This window comes from Phoca vitulina, unplaced genomic scaffold (assembly GCF_004348235.1).
Source record: "Phoca vitulina isolate PV1807 unplaced genomic scaffold, GSC_HSeal_1.0 scaffold40, whole genome shotgun sequence".
Classification (NCBI taxonomy): Eukaryota; Metazoa; Chordata; class Mammalia; order Carnivora; family Phocidae; genus Phoca; species Phoca vitulina.
In genome coordinates, this window is record NW_022589743.1 from 22,866,875 (window position 1) to 22,891,248 (window position 24,374).

Sequence of the window (24,374 nt, forward strand, 5' to 3'; positions counted from 1 at the left end):
CCGTTATAAATGGGAGTGGGTAAAGGGACAGGTATGATTTAAACACCTTTACAGGAGGTAACTTTTCCACATTTCACTAGAACTGGTAAAATGTGGACACAAACCGACTGTGATAATTTATGTATCTATTTGGGTGGCTTTGGACAGCTGATTCCAACAGGTTGAAAGGGGGCAGGATGAGGTACGTGGAAGCAGTCAGCACACACTCAGGATGAAAGGTTGGTCTTGGGAAGAAAAGAGCCTGAGGTTGGCTGAAGACACACATTGAGAAAAGGCGAGGGAAACAGGGACTTGCTTCTGACGATGACTCTCTTCTCAGCCAAGCAGCCAAGAGGGGATTAGCCGAATTGAGGGCGATGATGCGGGTTTGGGGCGCCGAGCGAGGATATGAGCACCAGAAGGACAGACAACTCAGGTAGCGTCTGGAGTTGACTGGTCTTCAGCCCCACTGCTCAAAAGCTGGAAAATGATTAATTGACCGCCAGGTGGCGGTGTCTGTGGAAGCCCACGTATCCCATCGGCCCTGGCGCCGGGGCGGAAGAAGGTGCGGAGGTAATTCTCTGGCTCGCTTCGCCTCTACTCTCCTTTTCCGACTGACGTTGGACAACAAAGATGGCTGCAGGAACCAGCAATTATTGGGAAGGTGAGGGCGAGGCTTCCGTGTTGGTCTCGCCAAGAGGCAGAAGGGCTGGGTGGGGACGGGTCTTGCGGGAGGCGGCAGAGGAAAGAGCCTGGCCTCCGGAGCGGCCGAGCCGGCGGGTGGGGCTTGTCTAATGGGAGCCTCGGCCCTGGGGGCTGAAGAGACGGAACGGTCTGGGGCTGGGGGCTGACCCGAGAGGCAGCGAGACCTGGAGCAGGGGTTGGGCGGAGAGAGCGGAGCGGCGATGGAGTGGAAGAGGGTCCTGAGTCACTGGAGGAGAACTGGGTTGAGGGGCTAAGCGAACTTGGACGAAGGGGTTTGGGGCACGAACTCTCGAGAGGAGACGAATTTTGAACGAGAATATCCCGAGCCCAGGAGGCTGGAAGAGTCAGCGTTTTAAGAGTTGAGGTCACTCACTGTTGGACGGTTGAGTAGGATAAGGGAAAGAAGGAACTTGTCAGTCCGGTCCATCGAGGGAAGTTATATGAACGAAATGTCTCCTACTGGGTCCCCCTGGGAGCTTCAGGCTAGGACTTCGAGGATTGGGTGTCGAGTCCCGTTTGAAGGCAGAGGAAATAACTTTACCCTCTGCTGTGGATATGAGTTTTGTTAAAAAGAGAAAGTTGAGAGAACCAGTGTGAATTGCAATGATTGCATTTGCTATACCTCTTCTGCAAAAAAACCCAAAAAACAGACAGACAAAAAACCGTCTTGTGATTTGACAAGTACGTTTATTTAATTACTGAAAATATGTTCCGATAAAGTGGGCTCATGTAAAACTCACTCCTGGACCATGATGACGACCAGGGATCAGAGAAGGCTCATCTTTTTCTTTCAATTGTCTCTGCTTTATTACAATAGAAACTACTCTCCGAAGCCACTTGGAAACCACAAGTAACAGTATTGTCACTATCAGCCCCTTGGTCTAAGAACTTAGAATAGTTCATCCATACTTGCTTCTTACACTTTTACTTGGTTTTTGTATTAGGGAAGACAGTTTTTACTTTTACTTGATGTTTTGTATTAGGGAAGACAGTTACTAGTTACAGAGAACCATGATTATAGTTTAAAACATGCATTTAAATGCCTATTTGATATGTGTACTAGATAGAAAATATTTTTAAATTATGTACAAGTGGCTATTGGTATCTTTAATGCTAGTCATTAGGCCATAGTTTTTTGAAGCGCCGTGCTATAATAATTATAGCAGCTTATTATTAACAACCTACTCTGTGCTTTAAGCATATGGTTACTAATGCATAGAAAAACCCTGAAGGTAGGGTCCTGGGATCCAGCCCTATGTCCCACTCCGAGCTCAGCGGGGAGTCAGCTTGAGGATTTCTGTCCCTCTCCCTCTGCCCCTCCCCCTGCTCCTGCTCACACTTGTGCGGGCGCTCTCTCTCTCAAATAAATAAATAAATCTTAAAAAAAAAAGTGGAGGTTCACAGGTTAAGTAGATTTTCAATAAATCTCAGAGTCAGTTCTCGGAATCTCAGAACATTAGGGTGAGCTAAGATTCTGAGACTTGGTCGTCTCTGGCAAAATATGCTCCAGTGTATTATACTGCTTCCTACTTCTGGTTGCTGATAAATATATTGAAATAATGTTTTGTAATCCTTATTCCTGAAAGATGAGGTCCTTACAATATTCCTTTCTAAATTTCAGCCCTTTTATTTTGAGGTCCACTTCACCATGAATGAGAGTACTCACATCTAGATGTAGGTTTCCCGCCTGGGGCTTCTCTTATACCAATGTTTCTGTTTGCTTCTATTCTTTTAAAACTTAGGCCCTTATTTTGCCATACTTATATTTGACCTTGTTAGTCACATAGTTTATTATTAAGAGTCTCTAAATGTCTTTCAGTAAACTTACTGAAAGACCAATTTTTAATCCTTTGTTAATGATTATTTTTCTTTAAGCTTCAGTTACTAAGTCATTCTACTAAGAATTTCATAAGCTTTGGAATATAAAGAGATAGGAAAATCTCTGTCAAAAACAGCGATGGTTTCTTTTTAATGAAGTTAGTTTATAAGTTGATATACTGCTGGTCATAACCCATACTCAAGTTTCTTTATGATTTGTATTCTCTTCTGTTTTCCCCCCAAATTACAGAATTTTAGGCATTGTTACAGAAATAATTTCAGAGATGTTAGAATGTTTGTTGTCTAGCTATCTTTGGAATACAGGTGAAATTTTCCACCTCCCACTGTTTCTCCCCTTCTTGACCCATCTGAAGTTTAAATAAGAGACAGTTTGCTTTTCTGGGTAAGTCTTTGGCTCTCTCCTTTTAACACTTTTCTTTATGGGGAATCTAGATCAATATATGATTATTTTCATAGTTTGTTTTCTTCAGAATAGTTTTGTAATTTTTATGTCTGCTGATGGACTCTTTGTGTTTAATTATTTACTTCTGAAATTTTGTTAAAGATCTCAGGAAACAAGCTCGACAGCTGGAAAATGAACTTGACCTGAAACTAGTTTCCTTCAGTAAACTATGTACAAGTTACAGTCATAGCAGTGCCCGAGATGGAAGACGCGACAGGTATAGGTACTACCAGATTCTGTCTCTTATGCCTTAAACCATAGAATGTTTTAAAAGCATTAAAAAATAAACTAAAATATATAACTCTGTAACTTGACCAATTGGTGAATTTTTGGTATTTTATTTTTTTGTTACTGTTTATTTTAGTGATTTATAAAAATTCTTCTTAATTCTTGAAACTAGCATTCATTTGGGATCCTTAGGCAAAGGTTGTGATGGTGTTAGGAGGAAAATGCTAAGGCTTAAGAATGAGTTTCTCATTCTTTTTCTAGTTCAGCCAGTGTATGGTATATGGTTGATTTGCCCACATTGTATTTCTTATATCTCTTGGTTGCTAACTGGATCTGAGAAACTACCCAAATGTAAAGTATACATACTGCTATTCTGGTGTTTTAGAAGGAATCTAATGCAGTGTGTATCCTCACTATTAATCATCCAAGCTATTTTTAATTTTGGTTCTTTTTTGAGAAACTGGAATACTACTGTATTGAACATACGGAAAATGTAATCTTATCTTTGAAACTTAGGCTCACTTTAGGCCATCTACTTGTTTAAAAAAAAATTAGGAAATATTTAGGACACTTAGAGAGGTATAAAGAGTAATGGATCCTTATGTGCCTCTCTCCCTCTTTAAGAAATAATCATTATCAGTTCGGTTGGTATCAGTTATCAGTATCCCATTTTCTGCTTCCCCATAATCTCCTTTTTTTTTTTAAGAAAGATTTTATTTATTTATTTGACAGAGAGAAAGACAGTGAGAGAGGGAACACAAGCAGGGGGAGTGGGAGAGGGAGAAGCAGGCTTCCCGCTGAGCAGGGAGCCCAATGCGGGACTCGATCCCAGGGCCCTGGGATCATGACCTGAGCCGAAGGCAGACGCTTAACGACTGAGCTACCCAGGCGCCCCCCCATCTTCTTATGTTTTTACTACATATGTTTGGTTCCTAAACAATTTATGGTATCTTACTATAGTCATTTTGCAACTTGGTTTTGTTTAACATTATCTTTGTGATTAAGCTTTGGATACATTTAAGCTTTGGATACATTGGTATATTCGTTTGCTACATATAGTATCATACTGTGACTGTGTAGTTGTATATTGTAATCTGTAGATGGACATTGTTTCTAATTTTTGCTAATAATAGTAATAATTTTAATAGCTGACAGTGTTCATCATGTATCAGGTACTGTTTTTTGGGTTTTTTTTTTTAAGATTTTATTTATTCGTTTGACAGAGATATAGCAAGAGAGGGAACACAAGCAGGGGGAGTGGGAGAGGGAGAAGCAGGCTTCCCACAGACGGAGCAGGGAGCCCGATGTGGGGCTTGATCCCAGGACACTGGGATCATGACCTGAGCCAAAGGCAGACTCTTTCTTAACAACTGAGCCACCGAGGTGCCCCCCCCCCTTTTTTTTTAAGATTTTATCAGGTACTGTTTTAAGCATTTTATATGAAGACTGCTAGGAACATTTTTACCTATAAAAATATTGTATATCTAGCAGTGGAATTGCTGGTTGCAGAGTCGTTAGTTGTTATCCTTTTTTTTATTTAACATACTTTTTTGAAGATTGGCAGTGGGTGGGATTTTTTTTTCACCTAATAATAATAAAACAATAAAAATTGAGCATGGGTTTGAACTCAGGTCTTTCTGTCTCCAGAGCCTGTACTCTAAACATGTCTATGAACATTCCAACAAAAGACTAATTTGAACACCATAGCCAAAGTATTGATTCTTTTTAATAAGGGCACACGGGAAGTCTGCTTCTCCCTCCCCCATTCCCCCTGCTTGTGTTCCCTCTCTCGCTGTGTCTCTCTCTGTCAAATAAATAAACAAAATCTTAAAAAAAAAAAAAAAGAATTTTAAAGAATTAAAGATAGCGAGGCCAACATATTGACTATAGGACCTAAAAATAAGCCGTTGGCATGTCACATAGCTTTGACTGCAGTACATTGTTTTGGACTTACCTTTATTTAGCAAGTAAAGAAAATGAGGAAGGTTCTTTTGTATGTGTAAACTTAATTTTATCACTAGAAAGCATTTTTCCGAAATTTAAGTCTTCCACTTGACTATGCCAGTGAGTATGCAATTTTAAAACTCTGAATTGTCAGGAGACACAATTACATGATGCTTTTTCTATATTTTCTGTGCTTCATGAACTTAATACTTTTACAACTCCTTTAAAGGGAAAACTATCTTGAAGACATTTCCTAAGAAATTCTACAACAAATTGGGACTGACTTTGTAGATTCCTACAGCCCAACTCTCCCTTCAGTAAGAAGCCTCAGGCCATGAGGATCAAGATCCAATGTTTATTTTAAAGTGTTTTGTTATTGCCCAAATTGCCCAGATTGTCATAATGAATAATCTTAGTGATGACCAGAATTTTTCATCTAGGAGTAACTTTTTTTTTTACTTTCTGTATTTTGAGAACTTTATGGTCTATGAATCATCACATATCTATAAAATGAATTCAATTTAACTGAATCACAGTATTACGGAGAAGGAGTTTTTGACCATTTCCCTGGACTCATATACTCTGAGAATGGTGAATATAGAGATTGTTTCCTCATTCATTCAAGTATTTAATGAGTATCTACCATGTGCCAGGCACTATTCTAGGTGCTTGCCATATATCTGTGAACAGGCAGTTTACCTCTTCATGGAGCTCACATTCGTTGGCCCATTGTTCTTTTTCATATATCTGGTAGGGGAGGATCTGTATTAGTAGTATTTAGAGCATTTTTGCCTGGGCACATTCTAAGAGATAACCACAGAACTTTGGGTTGGCTTTGAAATATAAAGAACTCGATATTTGGATATATTTTAAGGCAAGTAAATTGAAATGTTTTAAGAAATACAAATTTGGGCCTAATTAAACATCTTAAAGTAAAAATCCTTTTTATTAGCTACTTTTTGGTTATTTCATTGCCCATTACTATTGCTGTGGAATTGTATGTGGAGAAGGGAAATAGTAGCTAAAGTGTTTTTTTGATGTTAAACTGATGATTTAATCAGTTTTCATTCACCACACCCGAGCACTGTCACTGAGCAGGACAAAGTCTTCAGTAAGATTAAAGACCATTGTCATTGCCTGTCTACTTATCTGTGTTCAGTATAACAGATCTCTATTGAGCTGCTCACATGATAATGCATACCATTTGGGGACCAAATGAAGGTTAGTGGTTTTTCAGAAGAGGCAGGACAAATTTCCTGCACATCTGGTTTTGGAATTTGAATTTGTCAAACATAAGTTTCACTTGTAAAAAGTTAGATTTTTGACTGACTATTCAGGTTAGAAGACAGTTGACATTTTTGTAAAAAAAACCCTGAAACAATTGCATAATACAAGTGGAAATGTAGAGAGTTGGTACTGAAACTTCCCTGCTGGAAATGGCTATCTATATTAGACTTAAAGCCAGTTCCTGATTACTTAATAACTAGGTATCCAGTCTGTGGATTATGTAAATCTCAATTTTATTTCTTTTTGGTTAAGAGTCGAGGAAAGAAGAGAGAACTTAATTTGAGGAACCATTATTGCTTTGGAGTAAAAATTTAAAAGATTGTTCCTCACAGATCCCATAACATAATCCATAATACCTTTTATGCCTCCTTTTATATGTAGTACTACTTAGTTCTACAGTTTTGTTTCACATACTTTTAGATTCAGCATTTAATTGGGCACTGACATTGCTTAAGTTACTTTCATTTGGGAAATAATAAACAAGCATTTGGAATTTCTTTACATTATTAAGGTTAGATGTATGTATTAAAGTTCAGGAAAATCTTATATACAATTATATTTTATACCGGGGGTACTTGGGTGGCTCAGTCAGTTAAGCGTCCGACTCTTGATTTCAGCTCAGGTCATGATCTCAGAGTCATGAGATTGAGCCCTGCATCAGGCTCTGTACTGGGCGTAGAGCCTGCTTAAGATTCTCCCTCCCTTTGCCCCTTGCTGCCTGCCCCCCCCCACATGTATGCATGGGCTCTCTCTCAAAAAAAAATTATATTTTATACTGAATTTAATATTTAGAATGTGTGTGATCTTTATAGGAAAACTTCTGTAAAAGTTACAGTTTCTTAAACAGAGAATGTCTGTGGGGTTCCACTTGACTTCTTTAAGAATAATTACCTTATTATTTTAAGTATGTTTATAAAGGATTAGGTTTAAGTAATGGATTCTCTTTAATGGAACTTCTCTTTAGCTCTGACACAACACCCCTTTTAAATGGATCAAGCCAAGACAGAATGTTTGAAACAATGGCAATTGAGATTGAACAGCTTTTGGCAAGGGTAAGTACTTTCTGTTAAATGGCTATTTTACTAGTTAACTGTGTTAATCAGTTGTTAGATATGGTACTAGATTATATTAATGCAGACATGTTTATTGAAATCACCCTTTCATCCAAGATATGTGCCTGCCCAGGCCCCTTGAATTTAGATTATAGCCATTCTCAGGTCTAATGGTTATTATTTTAGGCTTTCTGGACTATTGGGAGAAAATACTGAATCCTTGTCTGTCATTTTGGCTTTGGTTTTGGGGTGGTTTTTTGTTTGCTTTGCCATTAGCTGAAAGAGCATACAGGCAAAAATTTACTTTTATCTCTTTATAGTGCTTTTTAAAATATTTTGATTGGTTTTGTTTTCTTTTCTTTTTAGCTTACAGGAGTAAATGATAAAATGGCAGAATATACCAACAGTGCAGGTGTCCCGTCTTTGAATGCAGCACTGATGCATACATTACAGAGACATAGAGATATATTGCAGGTAATATATTGGGCTTGAGATTTTTAAGTTATTGTAGTGTTTTTTTTAAATCTCTGAATAGAATGTGTATACATGTATTTAAGAGAATAAAGAGAAGAATCTTCTGAGATAATAATATTATGCTGTAGAAATTTGTCTTGTTTTACTTTTTTTTCCCTTGGTATAATAAAATTCTGAAAATATCTGATAGCTCTTGCTTTGCCTGGTAAAAATGAATAATATTCATCACTAGGTAAATATACTTCTACTCTGGGAGACCTTGCTAGCTAGCAATAACAGTGAAATAGCCAATGGTCATGCATAGGCCATAATATGTTGGTTTAGAGTATACTTTCATCAGGCTTTGAAGATAATGTGTGGAAGGGAAGTAATTTACTATATTCAGTATGTTGTTTGAGAAAATATTAAAAGTGTACCAACAAAATGAAATAATTACATACAGATGTGTTAAAAATAGAGTAGTACAAATAGGAAGGCAAATTTTTTTTTTTTAAAGATTTTATTTATTTATTTGACAGAGACACAGCGAGAGAGAGGGAACACAAGCGGGAGGGGTGGGAGAGGGAGAAGCAGGCTTCCCACTGAGCAGGGACCCCGATGCAGGGCTCGATCCCAGGACCCTGGGATCCTGACCTGAGCTGAAGGCAGACGCTTAACGACTGAACCACCCAGGTGCCCCGGAAAATGTTTTTAATATTGAAAAAATTCAGCCATCATTTCTAATTTTAAAAACTCTTGTAAAAATAGGAATAGGAGGATACTTTATTTACCTAAGGCAAAAATGTGTATATCAAATTAAAGCTAGCATGATGCTTAATGATAAAGCACTGAAAGCATTCCCCTTGAAGAAAGAAACAAGATAAAGAGATCTCCAATCACCACAGATGTTTATTATTGTTTTGGAAGTTCTTGGTGTACAATTAGACAGAGATATAAATAAACAAGATCTAAATAGTGACAAGGAAGAGGCAAAACTTATATTATGTAGCAGTGAAAAGATGTAACACAACCAAGAAAAACAACTAAAAAAAAAAAGAGAAATTAAGATGGTAGATTACAGAATTAATGTATTAAAGCAGGTAGTTTTCCTACATAAAACCAATAATCTTTTAGAAAATATAATGGAAGAAACTAAAATCCTTGTGTATAAATTTAATAAGAATGACTAGGAGTTGCATGTATAAAACTTTATTGAGGAAAATAAAAGAAGATTTAAGTAAAGGAAAAAATTACTCTGCCTTTGGATAGGAAGATTTCTCTCTAAATCAACCTGTAAATTGAGTGCCTTCCAAATGGAGAAAGAGGTTTATGTTCTTTTTTTTTTTTTTTCTAATTGGCAAAATGACTATCAGTTCATTTGGAATCACAGACATATGAGTGTAACCAAGAAAAAAAATGTGAAAATGAAGATAAGTAGTAAAGGATGCCTAGTTCTGCCAGATATTAAAACCTATTAAGAAGGTAGAAGAATTAGGGGCACCTGGGTGGCTCAGTCCTTGGGCGTCTGCCTTCGGCTCAGGTCATGATCCCAGGGTCCTGGGAGCGAGCCCCACATCGGGCTCCCTGGTTGGTCAGGAGCCTGCTTGTGTTCCCTCTCTCACTGTCTCTCTCTCTGTCTGTCAAATAAATAAATTAAGGAAAAAAAAAAAAAAGAAGCTAGAAGAATTAAGACAGTTTGATTCTGGAGAAAAAAAATATACCAATAGAAGAGAACAGAGTTGGGGCGCCTGGGTGGCTCAGTTGGTTAAGCGACTGCCTTCGGCTCAGGTCATGATCCTGGAGTCCCGGGATCGAGTCCCACATCGGGCTCCCTGCTCAGCAGGGAGTCTGCTTCTCCCTCTGACCCTCCCCCCTCTCATGCTCTCTTTCTCTATCTCATTCTCTCTCTCAAATAAATAAATTTAAAAAAAAAAAAAAACAGTTCACATGGAAATTAAGTTTCTGATAAAGGTGGTATTTTATTTTATTTATTTATTTATTTATTTATTTATTTTAAGATTTTTTAAAAGATTTTATTTATTTATTTGAGACAGAGAGTACAAGCAGGGGGAGCAGCAGAGAGGGAGAAGCAGGCTTCCTCCTGAGCAGGGAGCCCGACACGGGGCTCAATCCTAGGACTCTGGGATCATGACCTGAGCTGAAGGCAGATGTTTAACCGACTGAGCCACCCAGGTGCACCTAAAGGTGGTATTTTAAATCATTGGGAAAAAGAGGTATCGCTAAATTAAATAGACCTGTAACAATTGGCTAATTATGTAGGGGGGAAAGAACAAACTTGAATATCTATTTCAATCCTCACATCCAGAATAAATTCCAAATGGATCAAAGATTTATATGTAGAAAAAGAAACTAAAAGTTCAGAATAAAGCATGGGTGAAATTATACATTTTAGAAATTATACATTTCCAGGGGTGCCTGCGTGGCTCAGTCAGTTAAGCATCTGCCTTCAGCTCAGGTGATGATCCCAGGGTCCTGGGATTGAGCCCCACGTCAGGCTCTCTGCTCAATAGGGAGCCTGCTTCTCCCTCTACCCCTGCTTGTGCTCTCTCTCTCTTTGTCAAATAAACAAAGAAAGAAAGAAAATCTTAAAAAAAAAAAAAGAAATTCTACATTTCTAAACAATACCTAGTAACAGAAACTAAGAAATGTCTGATTTGCTTAATGTACAGAGAACTAATAGAAATAAAAAGATAACCTAATAGGAAAATGGGCAAAGTATACGAACTGGCTGTTTACAGAAAATGTCCCAAACCATAAAAAGATGTTTCCACATGCCAAAAGGAAAATATACAAATTAAAATGAGATAGGACTTTTCACCTGTCAGAACAGCAAATATTGAAACATCTGTAGCACATTACAAGAATATAGAAAAATGGACCTCATCCAGTGTTGCTGGGAACATAAATTGGTGGTCTTTCTAGAAGGCAGTTTAGCACTATCAAAATTTAAATGTAACATTCTTTGATCCACTTCTGTTAGGCATTTACTCTTTAAATACACTTTAAAAAGAGTAAGAGTACAGTAAAATATATATACAGGACTGTTTATTTTTCAAACAGCATTTTTTAAACAAAAACAGTAACTAAAATGTTTACTGGTAGGGAATTGACTAAACTATGGCAGTCATAAGATAGAATTCGGTACAGCTATTAAAAAGAATGTAGATTTCTATTTGTTAATATGAAAAGATTACTTGATACCTTATGAACTACTGAAAAGAAGGTATATAGCAGAATACAGCTGACCCTTGAACAATGCAAGGATTAAGGGTGCTGACACCCCGCCTCTGCACTCCTGTGCAGTCGAAAATTTGCATGTAACTTTTGACTCTCTAAAAACTTAAGTACTGGTAGTCTCCTGGTGACTAGAAGCCTAACATAAACAGTTGGTTAGCGCATACTTTGTATGTTATACGTATTATATACTGTATTCTTAAATAAAATGAGTTAGAGAAATGTTATTTAAAAGTGATAAGGAGGGGCGCCTGGGTGGCTCAGTTGGTTAAGTGACTGCCTTCGGCTCAGGTCATGATCCTGGAGTCCTGGGATCGAGTCCCATGTCGGGCTCCCTGCTCAGCGGGGAGTCTGCTTCTCCCTCTGACCCTCCTCCCTCTCATGCTCTCTGTCTCTCATTCTCTCTCTCAAAGAAATAAAATCTTAAAAAAAAATAAAAATGATAAGGAAAGGGGCGCCTGGGTGGCTCAGTCAGTTAAGTGTCTGCCTTTGGCTCAGGTCATGATCCCAGGGTGCTGGGATCAAGCCCCGCATCGGGCTCCCTGCTCAGCGGGGAACCTGCTTCTCCCTCTCTCTCTGCCTGCTGCTCTGCTTACTTGCGTTCTCTCTCTCTGTCAAATAAATAAATAAAAATTTTTAAAAATGATAAGGAAAATGTATTTACAGAACTGCACTGTAAGAAAAATCCACATATAATGGACCTACACATTTTCAAATCTGTGTTGTTCAAAGATCAACTGTAGTTTGATTTCTTTAGCATAAGTGAAAGAAATAATAGGAAGCTTGTATACACAGAAACATAATTCCTGAAAGAAAATACAAGAAAGTGATCAGAGTTATGAGCTGTAGAGCAGGATGGTTTTTATTTTTGTTCCTTTTGGTGCTCTTTTGGTATTCTCTCCATGTTCATTTATATTTTTGTGTTTAAAGGGGAAGTAGGGGCTTTCTGGGAGATGGGATTATGATTTTCATCTTCTCTATACACATTTCTGAATTTTAAAAAGTAATGAATATTCCTTAATCTCTTAAAAGTATGGTAGTAGAAAAAGAAAGGAAAATATTTGAAGATTATTTTGTTCTTTACTTTTGGTTCTCTTCTTCCTTTGACTGGTTTAGGAATTAAATTTCTGTGGAAATTCCAAAAAGATGAAATATGAAAATAAGCCCCATTGGGTGTACACTAATAAGTAGAAAGAGCCCCTCAAGTTTTATCCTACGCTATTTGGAATCATTTATCTTAAAGTTGTTTTTTTCTTTATAATTCTGTCCCATAAGACAAAGTACTAGAAGATACAAAGGATAGTGATTTAGTGGTACTGTTACCCTAACATGGAATTGTTTTCATTTGAAAGAAATTGGTCACTCTTCAGGAAAGGGATTATAATGTTATTTTTACTTCTTAACTATTTGATTCTTAAAGAGCAGTTTTCTTGACAGAAATTTATAATATGATGACAATACATAATTGGTTCAATAAGAGGAAAATATATAATGAGCTTATGTTGAGATTGGATATTGATTTATTGCAGGATTATACACATGAATTCCATAAAACCAAAGCAAACTTCGTGGCAATACGGGAAAGGGAGAATCTCATGGGATCAGTACGAAAGGATATTGAGTAAGTTACCTTTTATGTTATTTTGTAGGATGTTTATTCGGATTTAGATTTAGAGCATATCAGTGATTAACAGTAAATTAAGTAGCACAACCATGATTTCGATTTCAAGGTTTCTAATTCTCATTTTATAGAGAATTCTCTGAATCTCATTTCACTGTTCTTTAAACATTGCCGAATCTAATCTACTTTCCTGGTCTTCTTCTCTCCAGCTTCCCCTAGTTTTATCATTGGCTCCTGCCAACCTTGACTTCACTGTGTTAATTCAGAGTCCTTAGATGCTATATTCATGAGTTTTTCTCTGATCTCCTAACATCCACCTTTTTTTTTTTTTTTTTCCTAACATCCACCTTAATAATGATATTGCCAATAACTGAAGCTCTCTGTGTTTCCCTTTCTGATTACCACCTATCCCCCTACCCTCTTTCTTGCCCTAACACTTACATATATATGTATCTCAGAGTAATTTCAGTAACCTTTATTTCTCTGGAATTTGAAGTATCTGTGCTTTCCAGGTTTTATTCAGGCTTCATAGCCACATGTCAAATTATTTAAGAACTTCCAATGTTTTTATGTTAATCTCAATCCCTAATTTTAAAGATTTGTTCATCCATCCCTTTACCTCACTGAACTTCAGTAATGCATCCTAATGTTTCATATGGACATTTAAAATTTTTTTTCATGGGGCGCCTGAGCGGCTCAGTCGGGTGAGCGTCTAACCCTCGATATCAGGTTGTGGGATCCAGCCCCCGCTTTGGGCTCCGCACTCAGCACAGAGTCTGCTTGTCCCTCTCCCTCTGCTTCTTCCCCCACTCCCTCCCTCTCTGTCTCTCTCAAATAAATAAATAAAATCTTTAAAAAATAAAATGTTTTTCATAACTGAACACAACTGGTAAGGTAAATCCATTGGGCATCTAATTAAAACTGAAGACTTTCCATTTTTGGACCATCTATTGATGCCTATCATTGTCTCACTTGTGATAAATTTATGATACATTTCATAAGTAATTATTATCTTGTGTTTCATAAACATATCTATGATATACATTACCATATCATAAGCTAATATGTATCATGTGTACTCTAAGAAACATTTTCTTAGAGATCCTTTATTTTGTTACAACAGTAAGACAGTTTTGCAACAGAAATAATTTCATATTCATTGCATTCATACGTTTTGCTCAAAACTAATCGAGGATTATCCAACCATCAGAGTTATGTTCCTATCCCCAGAAATTATCTTGGAAAATTAATTTTTGTTTGTCTCTGTTCTGTTTTTTTAATGTTTAGTCTTACATACTTTGTGAAACATGTAGGAGTAAAAAAACATTTTTGCCATAATTAGATATTTTGTAATATTTTTAGTTCTCAGGAACATGTAAGTCTTTTGTTTAATATCTATACAGACTATTTATCTATGTATTTTCAGGTATACATTGAAAACCAGTGTAGGGGACAGCCTTTAATGTTTAGGCATTTTCCTCCCTCAAAATTTGTGGGAATTGTTAGAATATAGCCCACTGTAGTAACTTGCTTTCTGAAAAACAATCATAAAAGGGACATGTTCATCCATTCATTAAACTGTTCCTGATTACCAGCCATGAGTTAAGACTAGATCAGTCACAGTAGAAGCTAGAAATGAAAAGACCAACTTGGCCCTCCTGGAGTTTATAATCTAGGTGCTAGAAGGGAGTAAGACATGTATTCAAATTAATATAACATGAAGCAGAATATGATTAGTGAGATGAGATATAGTAGTAATAACTGACATTTTAAAGTTTTTTGCAGTTGTACACTACTTTTCCATATATTACCTCTTTTCTGGCTTCATATAGTCTTTTGGTATAGATAGAAATTATTAGTACCATTTTATAAAACTAGATATTAAGAGACTTGTCTAAGGTTAACTGGCTAATAAATAATGCAAGTATAGATTTAAATCTAGATCACCTGTCTTCAGGGCGCCTGCCTGGCTCTGTTAGAGGAGTGTGCGACTCCTGATCTCGGGCTTAAAAATAAAAAATCTTAAAAAAAAGTAAATCATCTGTCTTGCAAGTCCTGTGTGTTCTTGGTTATCTCATGCTGCTTTTCCTGGGGTTTTCTTTCCTTCTGTGCTTTGCAAATCAGCACTGCCTCTCAGCCAGTAGTTTAGTTTTATCAGCATGACCCTCTTTTGTCTTACTATACATGTGTGCGGTTTCTTGAATTTTTTATTTTGTTCTTGTTACTTTAATGTGAGTAAAGAGCAGAAACATGAAAGTGGTGATAGTAACGATAAAAAGCATTTTCTTGTAAATTTTAGTGCACTTAAGGCCAAGACAGAAATCCTTAAGTATGCCAAAATTGGCAGATCTTAAGCTTCATTTTAGCTCTACAGGCTCTGGTTAATAGACTGCACATACCAATGTGAAGGAAAACATTCCATGGCAGTAGCTTCCTGTCCCATGGGCTATGTAGTAATAAGTTTAAACTTTTACGTCCACTTGGAGAAAGAAAATAAAGATATAATAATAGACAAAAATAATAATAATAGACAAAGGCAAGTAAGGTTTTTGTTTGTTTAAAATGTTGGGTTATTTTGGTGAAAAATAATAAACAGCCCTAAATTAGAGAGGCAATTATATTTATTTATTCTGAATGTCATTTTTAGAAGATGAAAATGATCAAACATTTTAACTTCATTCAAAACTATGGAGAGGTTCAATTTGCCTACTTTGGATATTACTAGAGTCAGTCACTTCTGTTTTGCAGTATCTGCCAAAGCTGTTCTTAAATTTTCTCTATTTTATTCTAGGTCATATAAAAGTGGGTCTGGAGTAAACAACAGAAGAACTGAACTATTTTTGAAAGAACATGACCACCTTCGAAAGTAGGTATTATTGTATACATACATACCATGTAGCTTCCTATACTTACTAATTCCTTTATTGACATAACAAACATTTTTTGTTTTTTATAGCAAGTGTTTTATCAGTGCTAACTCATTTAATTCTCCTAACGACCCTATTTGGTAAAAGTGGAATTGTAACTGTTCCCGCTATTAATTAGGAAAGATATTATGCTATCGAGTATCCAAAATCTGCATTCAAATCACTTAATTGTTACTTTTAATATATCTTTTATTGCCTTAATGTTTCTTTTCTTTAGCAAGTCTATCCCTCTAATAAATTTGTTCACTACTGTAGATTATATAGTAATGATGCTGATAATGACTTATGTTTGAATGGCCTGTTACCACTTACATATGCCAAGAAGCTTTATAAAGAGTAATAGGCTATACATCAAATCCAAAGAAATTATCTGATTATCCAGGAATTCAGAAGAAAATGCCTAAAAACTTGGATGAACTATGTATATGTTGTAAAACAAGTCACCATATTCTATCCCTTTTCGTGTATGTTTTTCTCTTCAAGCTACTGGTTTCTGTAGTATTTTCTCTGTTTTGTTGTAGAACTTAAGGGTCAGAAAGTTACTTATCTCTCTTCAGCCTCTAAGCCCTTGAGCATCTAGTATCCATTATAATTAAATGTTACAAATTATGTTGATATTTGCTGCTGAATGTCATAAATTAATCATATCTGTATGAGCTTAATGTACTATTCAATTTATTTTTCTTTAAAGATCACTACTTTAGATATAAGGTGTTATAATCAGAACACGGAAAAATCAAAACCTTTGTAGAAGCCTGGGTTCTAAAAAAAAATTTTTTTTTTTTTTTAATTTAAAAAATTAAAAAATAGAAGCCTGGATTCCTCTGATGTTGGATATAGTTTAGTGTTCTTTCTTAATCTGTTGAATGTTATTGATTGGCACAAGGGGGCAGTCTTTCCTAGAGTATATTTAGTTTATACTTAATTCCTAGCTTTGGTAGTTCTTTTTGTATTTGATAAAACCATCATAAAAGGAAGAAAGAAGGGGGGGCAATCGGAGGAGGAGACGAACCATGAGAGACTATGGACTCTGAGAAACAAACTGAGGGTTCTAGAGGGGAGGGGGGTGGGAGGATGGGTTAACCTGGAGATGGGTATTAGAGGGCACATTCTGCATGGAGCACTGGGTGTTATACGCAAACAATGAATCATGGAACACTACATCAAAAACTAATGATGTAATGTATGGTGATTAACATAAAAAAAATATAGTCACCCCCCCCCAAAAAAAAAAACCATCATAAAAAAAGAATTTTGCATTACATCCAAAGCTATATTAATACATTCTCTAGTTACAGAGTAAATTTAAAGGATAAGATACTCAGGTAGCACAAAATAAAGGTTAGATTGCATCAGTGTTTCTGTATTTATTGCCTCAAAAAGATGTTAAAAAGTTAGAAAAGTTGAATTACTTTAAGAATAATTTGTTGGGCGCCTGGGTGGCTCAGTTGGTTAGGCGACTGCCTTCGGCTCAGGTCATGATCCTAGAGTCCCTGGATCGAGTCCCGCATCGGGCTCCCTGCTCGGCAGGGAGCCTGCTTCTCCCTCTGACCCTCCCCCCTCTCATGTACTCTCTCTCTCTCATTCTCTCTGTCTCAAATAAATAAATAAAAATCTTTAAAAAAAAAAAAGAATAATTTGTTGCTGAAGAGTATACCAGAGTGATTATATAAATTAATATCCTTTATTTCATAATTTCAGAACATACTGCTTATTGTAATTGTATATGAAAATTTGGAGTTTGCGTTTGTTTTAATAATTCAAAGAAAAGCCACCAGGAGTTTTATATTGTCCATTTTACAGGAAAAAATCCGTCAGTTCAGGGACATATAACAATTTAGGTTATAAAAATGATGAGAAGATTGGAAATCAAAAGGTGTTTTCCATTTTCCTCAGTTTTACATATGATATACTTTATATATATTCCTTTTAATATTCTTATGAGAAAGTTTGTATGTGCTCATTCTATACAGAGAGAAACTGAGGCAGGATGAATTGAATGGAATATGAACTTCTGATGAATTAGGGAAGTTGAGACTGAAAACAGGGCTCAGTCATTGCTCTCAATATTAGAACATAGCTTCCAAATGCATTTTGGAAAAATCAATCTTTTGTGTGTAAATTATGAATATTTGTTAGGTGATAACGTAAAATCATGGATGATATGTGTACAAATAATATGGAAAACTTTTTCTGTTTTTTTCAATGTCATCTCTATGTCTTTGGCTAAGTGCTTTAAGGAAGAATTGGCAAGATCTTTTCAGAACTTTTTCCATACAAAAGCTGTAAGTGCTCATTATAATAAAGTACTCAACTTAGAAAGTATGGATAACACAAAAGAGACAGTTCAAATCACTCGTTAGTACAGATTCTGTAACCATTTTCACTCATCAGTAGATTGGGAGTCTTTTGCATGTTATTTGATTATTTGTTTGGTTTTGCATCTGTTTCATAATACAGATAAACCATGATGTAACCATTTCCCTAATGTTGGCCTTTTGGATTATATTCCGTTTTTATTACTATACATATTGAAGTCTTTACAAGTATCCATAATTATTTCCTTATGATAAATTCCTAGAATTGGAATATATTCATTTGTAAAGCTTTTGATATATTATTGGCAAATTTCCCTCTAAAGGTTAGCTGGAGTCCCATTAGTACCATATATATAAACATTCCCCAGTGCCCTCAGTAACACTGATATTTTGATTTTTTTTTAATTTATGCCAAGATAGGCAAAAATACTCCAGTAATAGATTTTTTTTAAATATAAGGGATACATTTTCATTAGAGAAAAACATAGGTTAAACAGCCAAGCAAAAGAAGCATAAAGTAGTAGTAGTAGTTAAATTAACCTAAAAGTGATTATAGAAACCTATAGTGATTATAGATTATATACTCCTTCTATAATTAATAGGCCAGATTTGCTGCTAGGGTAGTTTTTATTTTGATCTTTCATGGATAAAGGTTTTTAATACCCAATAACTGAGATAATTAGTTTGATTTTGTACAGTAGCATTGGACTTTTTATGGCTAGAAGCATATGTAGATTTTTATTTGATTCTTCATAACATTTTTTATGGTAATTAAATTTCTTGTTTCAAAAGTACATATTTTTACCTTGAAAAAGAATAAAACAATTTTTATAAATGAATGCCAGACTTTAAAAAAAAAAACAAACCTAACTTTGTAACTGTTTTTACCAGTTCCAGTTAACACTTTTTGTCTTAAAAGTTAATGTTGTTGGCTTGTGACAATTTATCTTATAAAAGACAATAATTTCTCTTCCTGTGGATAAAGTAGCTTTCATTTTTGAGTCGTCTTTCTCTGAGTCTGTTTTTAGTACATCAGTCAGAAGAAAATGGCTGACTTTGAATTAGTGTCAAGCTTGTAGTTATTTGTTTTTTACTGGACTATGGTATAGATGCATTTCTATGAACTCTTTGCTTCCTATTTAGATTAATTTCTCTTCCTTTATTTAACCATTCTCTTTCATTGCTCTTTTATATTTTCCTTTTTGAAAGAAGTGTCTGAATTAGTTTTGTATTTTAAAGTTCTTTTTTTTCTTAAAGAACTTTTACCTTTATGACATCTTTCATCCTTTACTTTTAAAGGATGTAGTTTTAACAAACATGTATATATATGTATACACACACACACACACACACACACTAGTTGCCCATTATAGTCAAGATACAGAACATTTCTGTCACCCCAAGTAAGTTTTATGCCCTTTTATAGTCAATTCCTGTCCCCTAGTCTCAGGCAACTGCTTACCTGCTTTCTGTCGTTAAAGATTATTTTACCTTTTCAGAATTTCATATAAATGAATTCATACAATGTATACTTTTCACTTAGCATAGTGTTGCTAAGATTCATCTATTTGTTTTTGTTTTTTGTATCCGTAGTCAGTTCCTTTCTGTCACTGAATAATTTCCATTGTTGATATACCTCAGTTAGTTTATATATTCACCCATTGTGGATATTTAGGTTAATGTTTTGGTTAAAGCTAGAATGACCATTCATAGACAAAATGTCATGTGGCTGTATGTTTTCATTTCTCTTGAGTAACTACCTAGGAGTTGTATTGTTGGGTTCTAATGGCAAGTGTAAGTTTATGTTTCATTTTATAGGAAACTGTCAGGTGTCTTTAAATGGTTTTATCATTTCTGCATTCCTGACAGTCCCGTATTGAGAGTCCAGTTGCTTCAAATCCTCGCCTGCATTTGATACTGTCAGTCCTTCTATTTTAGCTCTTCTAATAGATGTGTAATTGCATCTCATTGCACTTCTCTGGTGACTAATGATAAGCATCCTTTCAAGGCTTATCAGCCATTTGTTTATCTTTAGTGAAATGTCTGTTCATATATTTTGCCCATTTTTCAATTGGGCTATTTGTCTTTTTACTATTGAGTTTTGTTTAGTTTTGTTTTTCTTACTATTGAGTTTTAAAAGTTCTTTCTTTACCCTGGATACAAGGTCTTTGTCAGAGGTTTTGCAAATATTTTCTTTAAGGCTGTGACTTACCTTTTCGTTTTCATTATGGTGACTTCCAAAAGAGCAGAGGTTTTATATTTTGATGAAGTCTAGTTGATCAGTTTTTCTTTTATGGTTCATTTATTTTCAGTCTAAAAAATCTTGACCTAAGTTTGCAAATATTTTGCCCTTTGTTTTCTAACAGAAGTTTTACAGTCTTAGAATTTTTACTTCATTTTTGTGTCTAGTGTGAGTAAGGTCGATTCATTTATTTGTCACATGGATGTCGTGTTGTTTCAGCACTATTTGTTGAAAAGACTCTACTTTCCCCCACTGAATTATGTTGGCACCTTTTGTTGAGAATTAATTAACCATATGTTACTTGGTTTATTTCTGAACCCTGTTCTGTTCCATTGACCTTTTTATAGGTCCATCCTTATGCCAATACCTTAACTTTTGATTACTGTAGCTTTAAGTCTTGAAATGAGGTAATGCAGGTCTTCTAACTTTGTTCTGTATTTTCAGAATTGTTTGGCTCTTCCAAGTCCTTTGCATTACCATATAAATTTTACAACCAGCTTGTAAAAAAAAAAAAAAAAGCCTGCTGGCATTTTAAATAGGATTACATTGAATCTATAGTAGAACCATTTGGGGAGAATTGCCATGTTAACAACAGCAAATCTTCCAACTCAGGAACATGGTATGTTCTTCTATTTATTTAGGTCTCCCTTTATTTCTTGTAGCATTTTATGGTTTTCACCGTGCAGGCCTTACACAAATTATGTCAAATTTATCTTTAAATATTTCCTCTTTGGGGATGTGATTATAAATGGAATTTAAAAATTTTAATTTTCTAATTATTTTGTCTAGTATGGAAAGTAATTGATTATTGTATATAACTTTATCCTGTGACCTTACTGAATTTACTTATTTTTTTTTTTTAAGATTTTTTTTTTTTTTTTTTTTTTTTTATTTGCGAGAGAGAGAATGAGAGACAAAGAGCATGAGAGGGAGGAGGGTCAGAGGGAGAAGCAGACTCCCTGCTGAGCAGGGAGCCCGATGCAGGACTCGATCCCAGGACTCCAGGATCATGACCTGAGCCGAAGGCAGTCGCTTAACCAACTGAGCCACCCAGGCGCCCTGAATTTACTTATTATAGTAGTTTCTTGGTAAATCTTTTGGGATTTTCTATGTATGCAGTCCTGTTATCCAAGAATGTAGTTTTATTTCTCCCTTTCTAATCTGTGTTCCTTCTATCCCTTTCCTCATTGCACTGGTAAAACCACCAACACAATGCTGGATAGAGGCGGTTAGTGCAAATATTCTTGCCCTGTTTTGTATTTAGGGAGAAACATTTATCCTTTGATATTAACAGGTTTTGTACATGCCCTTAATCAGGTTGAGGAAGAACCTTTCTCTTCCTGTTTTACCAAGAGTTGCTTTTTTTGGTGGTTAGGCTTTTTAGCTTTTTATTTTGAAATAATTTTAGACTATAGAGTAATTGCACAAATAGTACAGAGAATTTTTGTATACCCTTCACCTAGCTTTCCTAATGTTAATGTCTTATAATACCTTAATACAATTATCAAATTCAGCAAATTATCATACAACAATATTAACCAAACTACAGACTTCATTCACCAGTTCTTCCAGTAATGTTCTTTTTATGTTCCAAGGTCCAGTTTAAGCTCCTATGTTGCATTTAGGTGTCATGTCTCCTTAGTTTCCTCAGATCGGTGACAAAATTGTCTTACCTTAATTTGTCAAGAGAAAATGTCAGACAAACCCAAGTTAAGGGACATTCTACAAAAATAACTTCTACTCTAAAATGTTACGGTCCTGATTTTACACAGTTTTGGCAAGAATACCATATGGTGATGTTGGGCCCTTCTTGGAGCATCGTGTCAGGGTGTATATCATGTAATATGCCTTGTAATGTTAATCTAGATTGCTTCAAGTGGTGTCGGTCATGTTTCTCCACCGTAAAATTGTTTCCCATTGTAATTAATAAATATAGGGGAAGATGCTTTGAAACTGCAAATACCCTATTTCTCTGCAAGACTTTTCCACTAATTTTAGCATCGCCTAGTGAATCTTGCTTCCCCAGTTATTCCTGGGTTGTTTGCCTACTGGTGATTTTCTATTTCCATCAGTCCTTGTACATTTAATAGTTGAGATTCTCTAAGGCCCCTTCTCCATTATTTATTTTATTTATTTATTTATCAATGTATACTCATGAATATTTGTTTTATACTTCGGGTTATAATCCAGCACTATCATTATTTTGTTGTTCACATTGTTCCAGCTTTGGCCATTGGGAGCTCCTTCCCTTAGCTTCTGTCATTTGACATGTCCCATCTTTTTTTGATCACTTTCTTTACAGTTTGTTACCACACAGTTTTCATGGCTCTTGTATTTTCCCTGCCTCAGCCCTGGAATTAACCACTTCTCCAAGCAGCATTAGTTCCTATTTTTGGAGAATGGTTCAGAAACTAAGAACTGGGTGCTAATTGTGCTTATTGCCATTGAAGTGTTACTGCTTCTAGCCTCTCTCTTGCTTAAAGTTTTTGTCATGGATAGGGTTGAACTTTTTCATATCTTTTTTGCATCTATTAAGGTAATCAGTTTTTTTCCTTTATTGCTGTAATATGGTGAATTACATTGATTATTTTCAGACATTAGAGCAGTCTTGATTCTTAGAATAAACCCCTTTGTCATGATATACTTATTATCCTTTTGATATATTTTTATATTATGCTTGTGAAGAATATCTTTAGTTTTCTTTTCTTGAGATGTCTTTGGCCCCATTAAATGAGTTGGGAAATGTCCCCTGTACTGTTTGCTGAAAGAGTTTGTACAGACTTGGTGTTACTCCTTCCTTAAATGTTTGATGAAATTTACTAGTGAATCTGTCTCAGCCTGGAGTTTTCTTTGTGGCAAGATTTTTAAATTACAAATGCAGTTCTTTTGGAGATACAAGACTATGGCTCTGGATTTATCCCTGGGGTGGAGGTGTGGGAGGCTGGGAGGGTTACTCTGATTGGCCCAACTGGTCACAATCCATCCCTGTGACTTAGGAAGTCTGTTATGAGAAGATAATGTTGTATATACAGGGCTCCAGAGAAGTTACCAGCCAACTTGGTCACTTCAGTTGGGTTTACTGTACTCTCTTCTGTATTCCAAGCCATAAACATAGAAATAGTTGGTTAAACAAACTCTTTTTTCCTAGTGATATTTATTGAGGTAGACTTTTACTTTTACCATTCTCCGCCCCCCCCACCACCACCACCACTAATGAATTAAAAAGTTTTTATGGGCCTGTGGGGCCCTTCATGATCAACCTACTGCCTAAATCTCCAACTTCATCTCCATCCCTTCATCTATATTACTCTTTCCCTTTACTTATCAGGTACCAGCTATACTGGCCTTTATTCATTTCCTTCCCCAGAGTTATTAAGCCATTTCCCTTCTCAGCCTCTTTGTACTTACATTTCGTTCTATCTGCTTAAAGTACTCTTTTCTTAGCTTTTCATATGGCTTATTCATTGACATCTTTATAGCCTAAGCTCACTTGTCAGCTCTTCAAAAAGGACTTTTTAAACTATCTTATCTAAAATAGACCTTCCTGGGGCGCCTGGGTGGCTCAGTCGGTTAAGCATCTGCCTTCGGCTCAGGTCGTGATCCTGGGATCGAGCCCCTCATCTGGCGCCCTGCTTAGCGGGGAGCCTGCTTCTCCCTCTCCCTCTGTGTCCTGCTCCCCTTGCTTGTGCTCTCTGTCTCTGTCAAAAAAATAATAAAATAAAATAAAATAGACCTTCCTTTTTTATTACATAAAAAAGTGGTTTTTTGGCTTCTTTCATAGCATTTATGAGAATCTGTAATAATTTGTTGTGGTTTTTTGTTTATTTTTTTTATTATTATGTGACTCTCCTTGAATGTAAGTTTCATAAGAATAGGGGACCTGGTTAATCTAAGTCTAGTTCTTAGCAGTGTTGTGTCGCTAGTTCCCGTTATATCATAGACACTTAATATTTATTTCTTGTATAAATGGATGTAAATAGAAGGTATTAATTTTTGTTTCATATATATGTATATGTACGACACCTGTTTCATTCATTTACTTATTCCCCAAATACTCATTGAATACATACTATGTATACAAT

General features: G+C 35.7%; 1 protein-coding gene across 3 annotated transcripts in view; it reads left to right on the forward strand.

Annotated features, from left to right (window-relative positions):
• Positions 1–536: 536 nt before the first annotated feature.
• Positions 537–24,374, forward strand: part of GOSR1 (golgi SNAP receptor complex member 1) — a 52,686-nt gene continuing 28,848 nt past the window's right edge. For 2 of the 3 annotated variants that reach the window (XM_032428594.1, XM_032428597.1), the window contains exons 1-6: positions 537–643; positions 3,068–3,188; positions 7,389–7,476; positions 7,843–7,950; positions 12,714–12,805; positions 15,597–15,671. In XM_032428594.1, coding sequence (XP_032284485.1) covers positions 613–643; positions 3,068–3,188; positions 7,389–7,476; positions 7,843–7,950; positions 12,714–12,805; positions 15,597–15,671 — 515 coding nt within the window. In that variant the 5' untranslated portion in view covers positions 537–612. The remainder of the gene's footprint in view (positions 644–3,067; positions 3,189–7,388; positions 7,477–7,842; positions 7,951–12,713; positions 12,806–15,596; positions 15,672–24,374) is intronic. The other variant, XM_032428595.1, reaches the window with a different exon arrangement.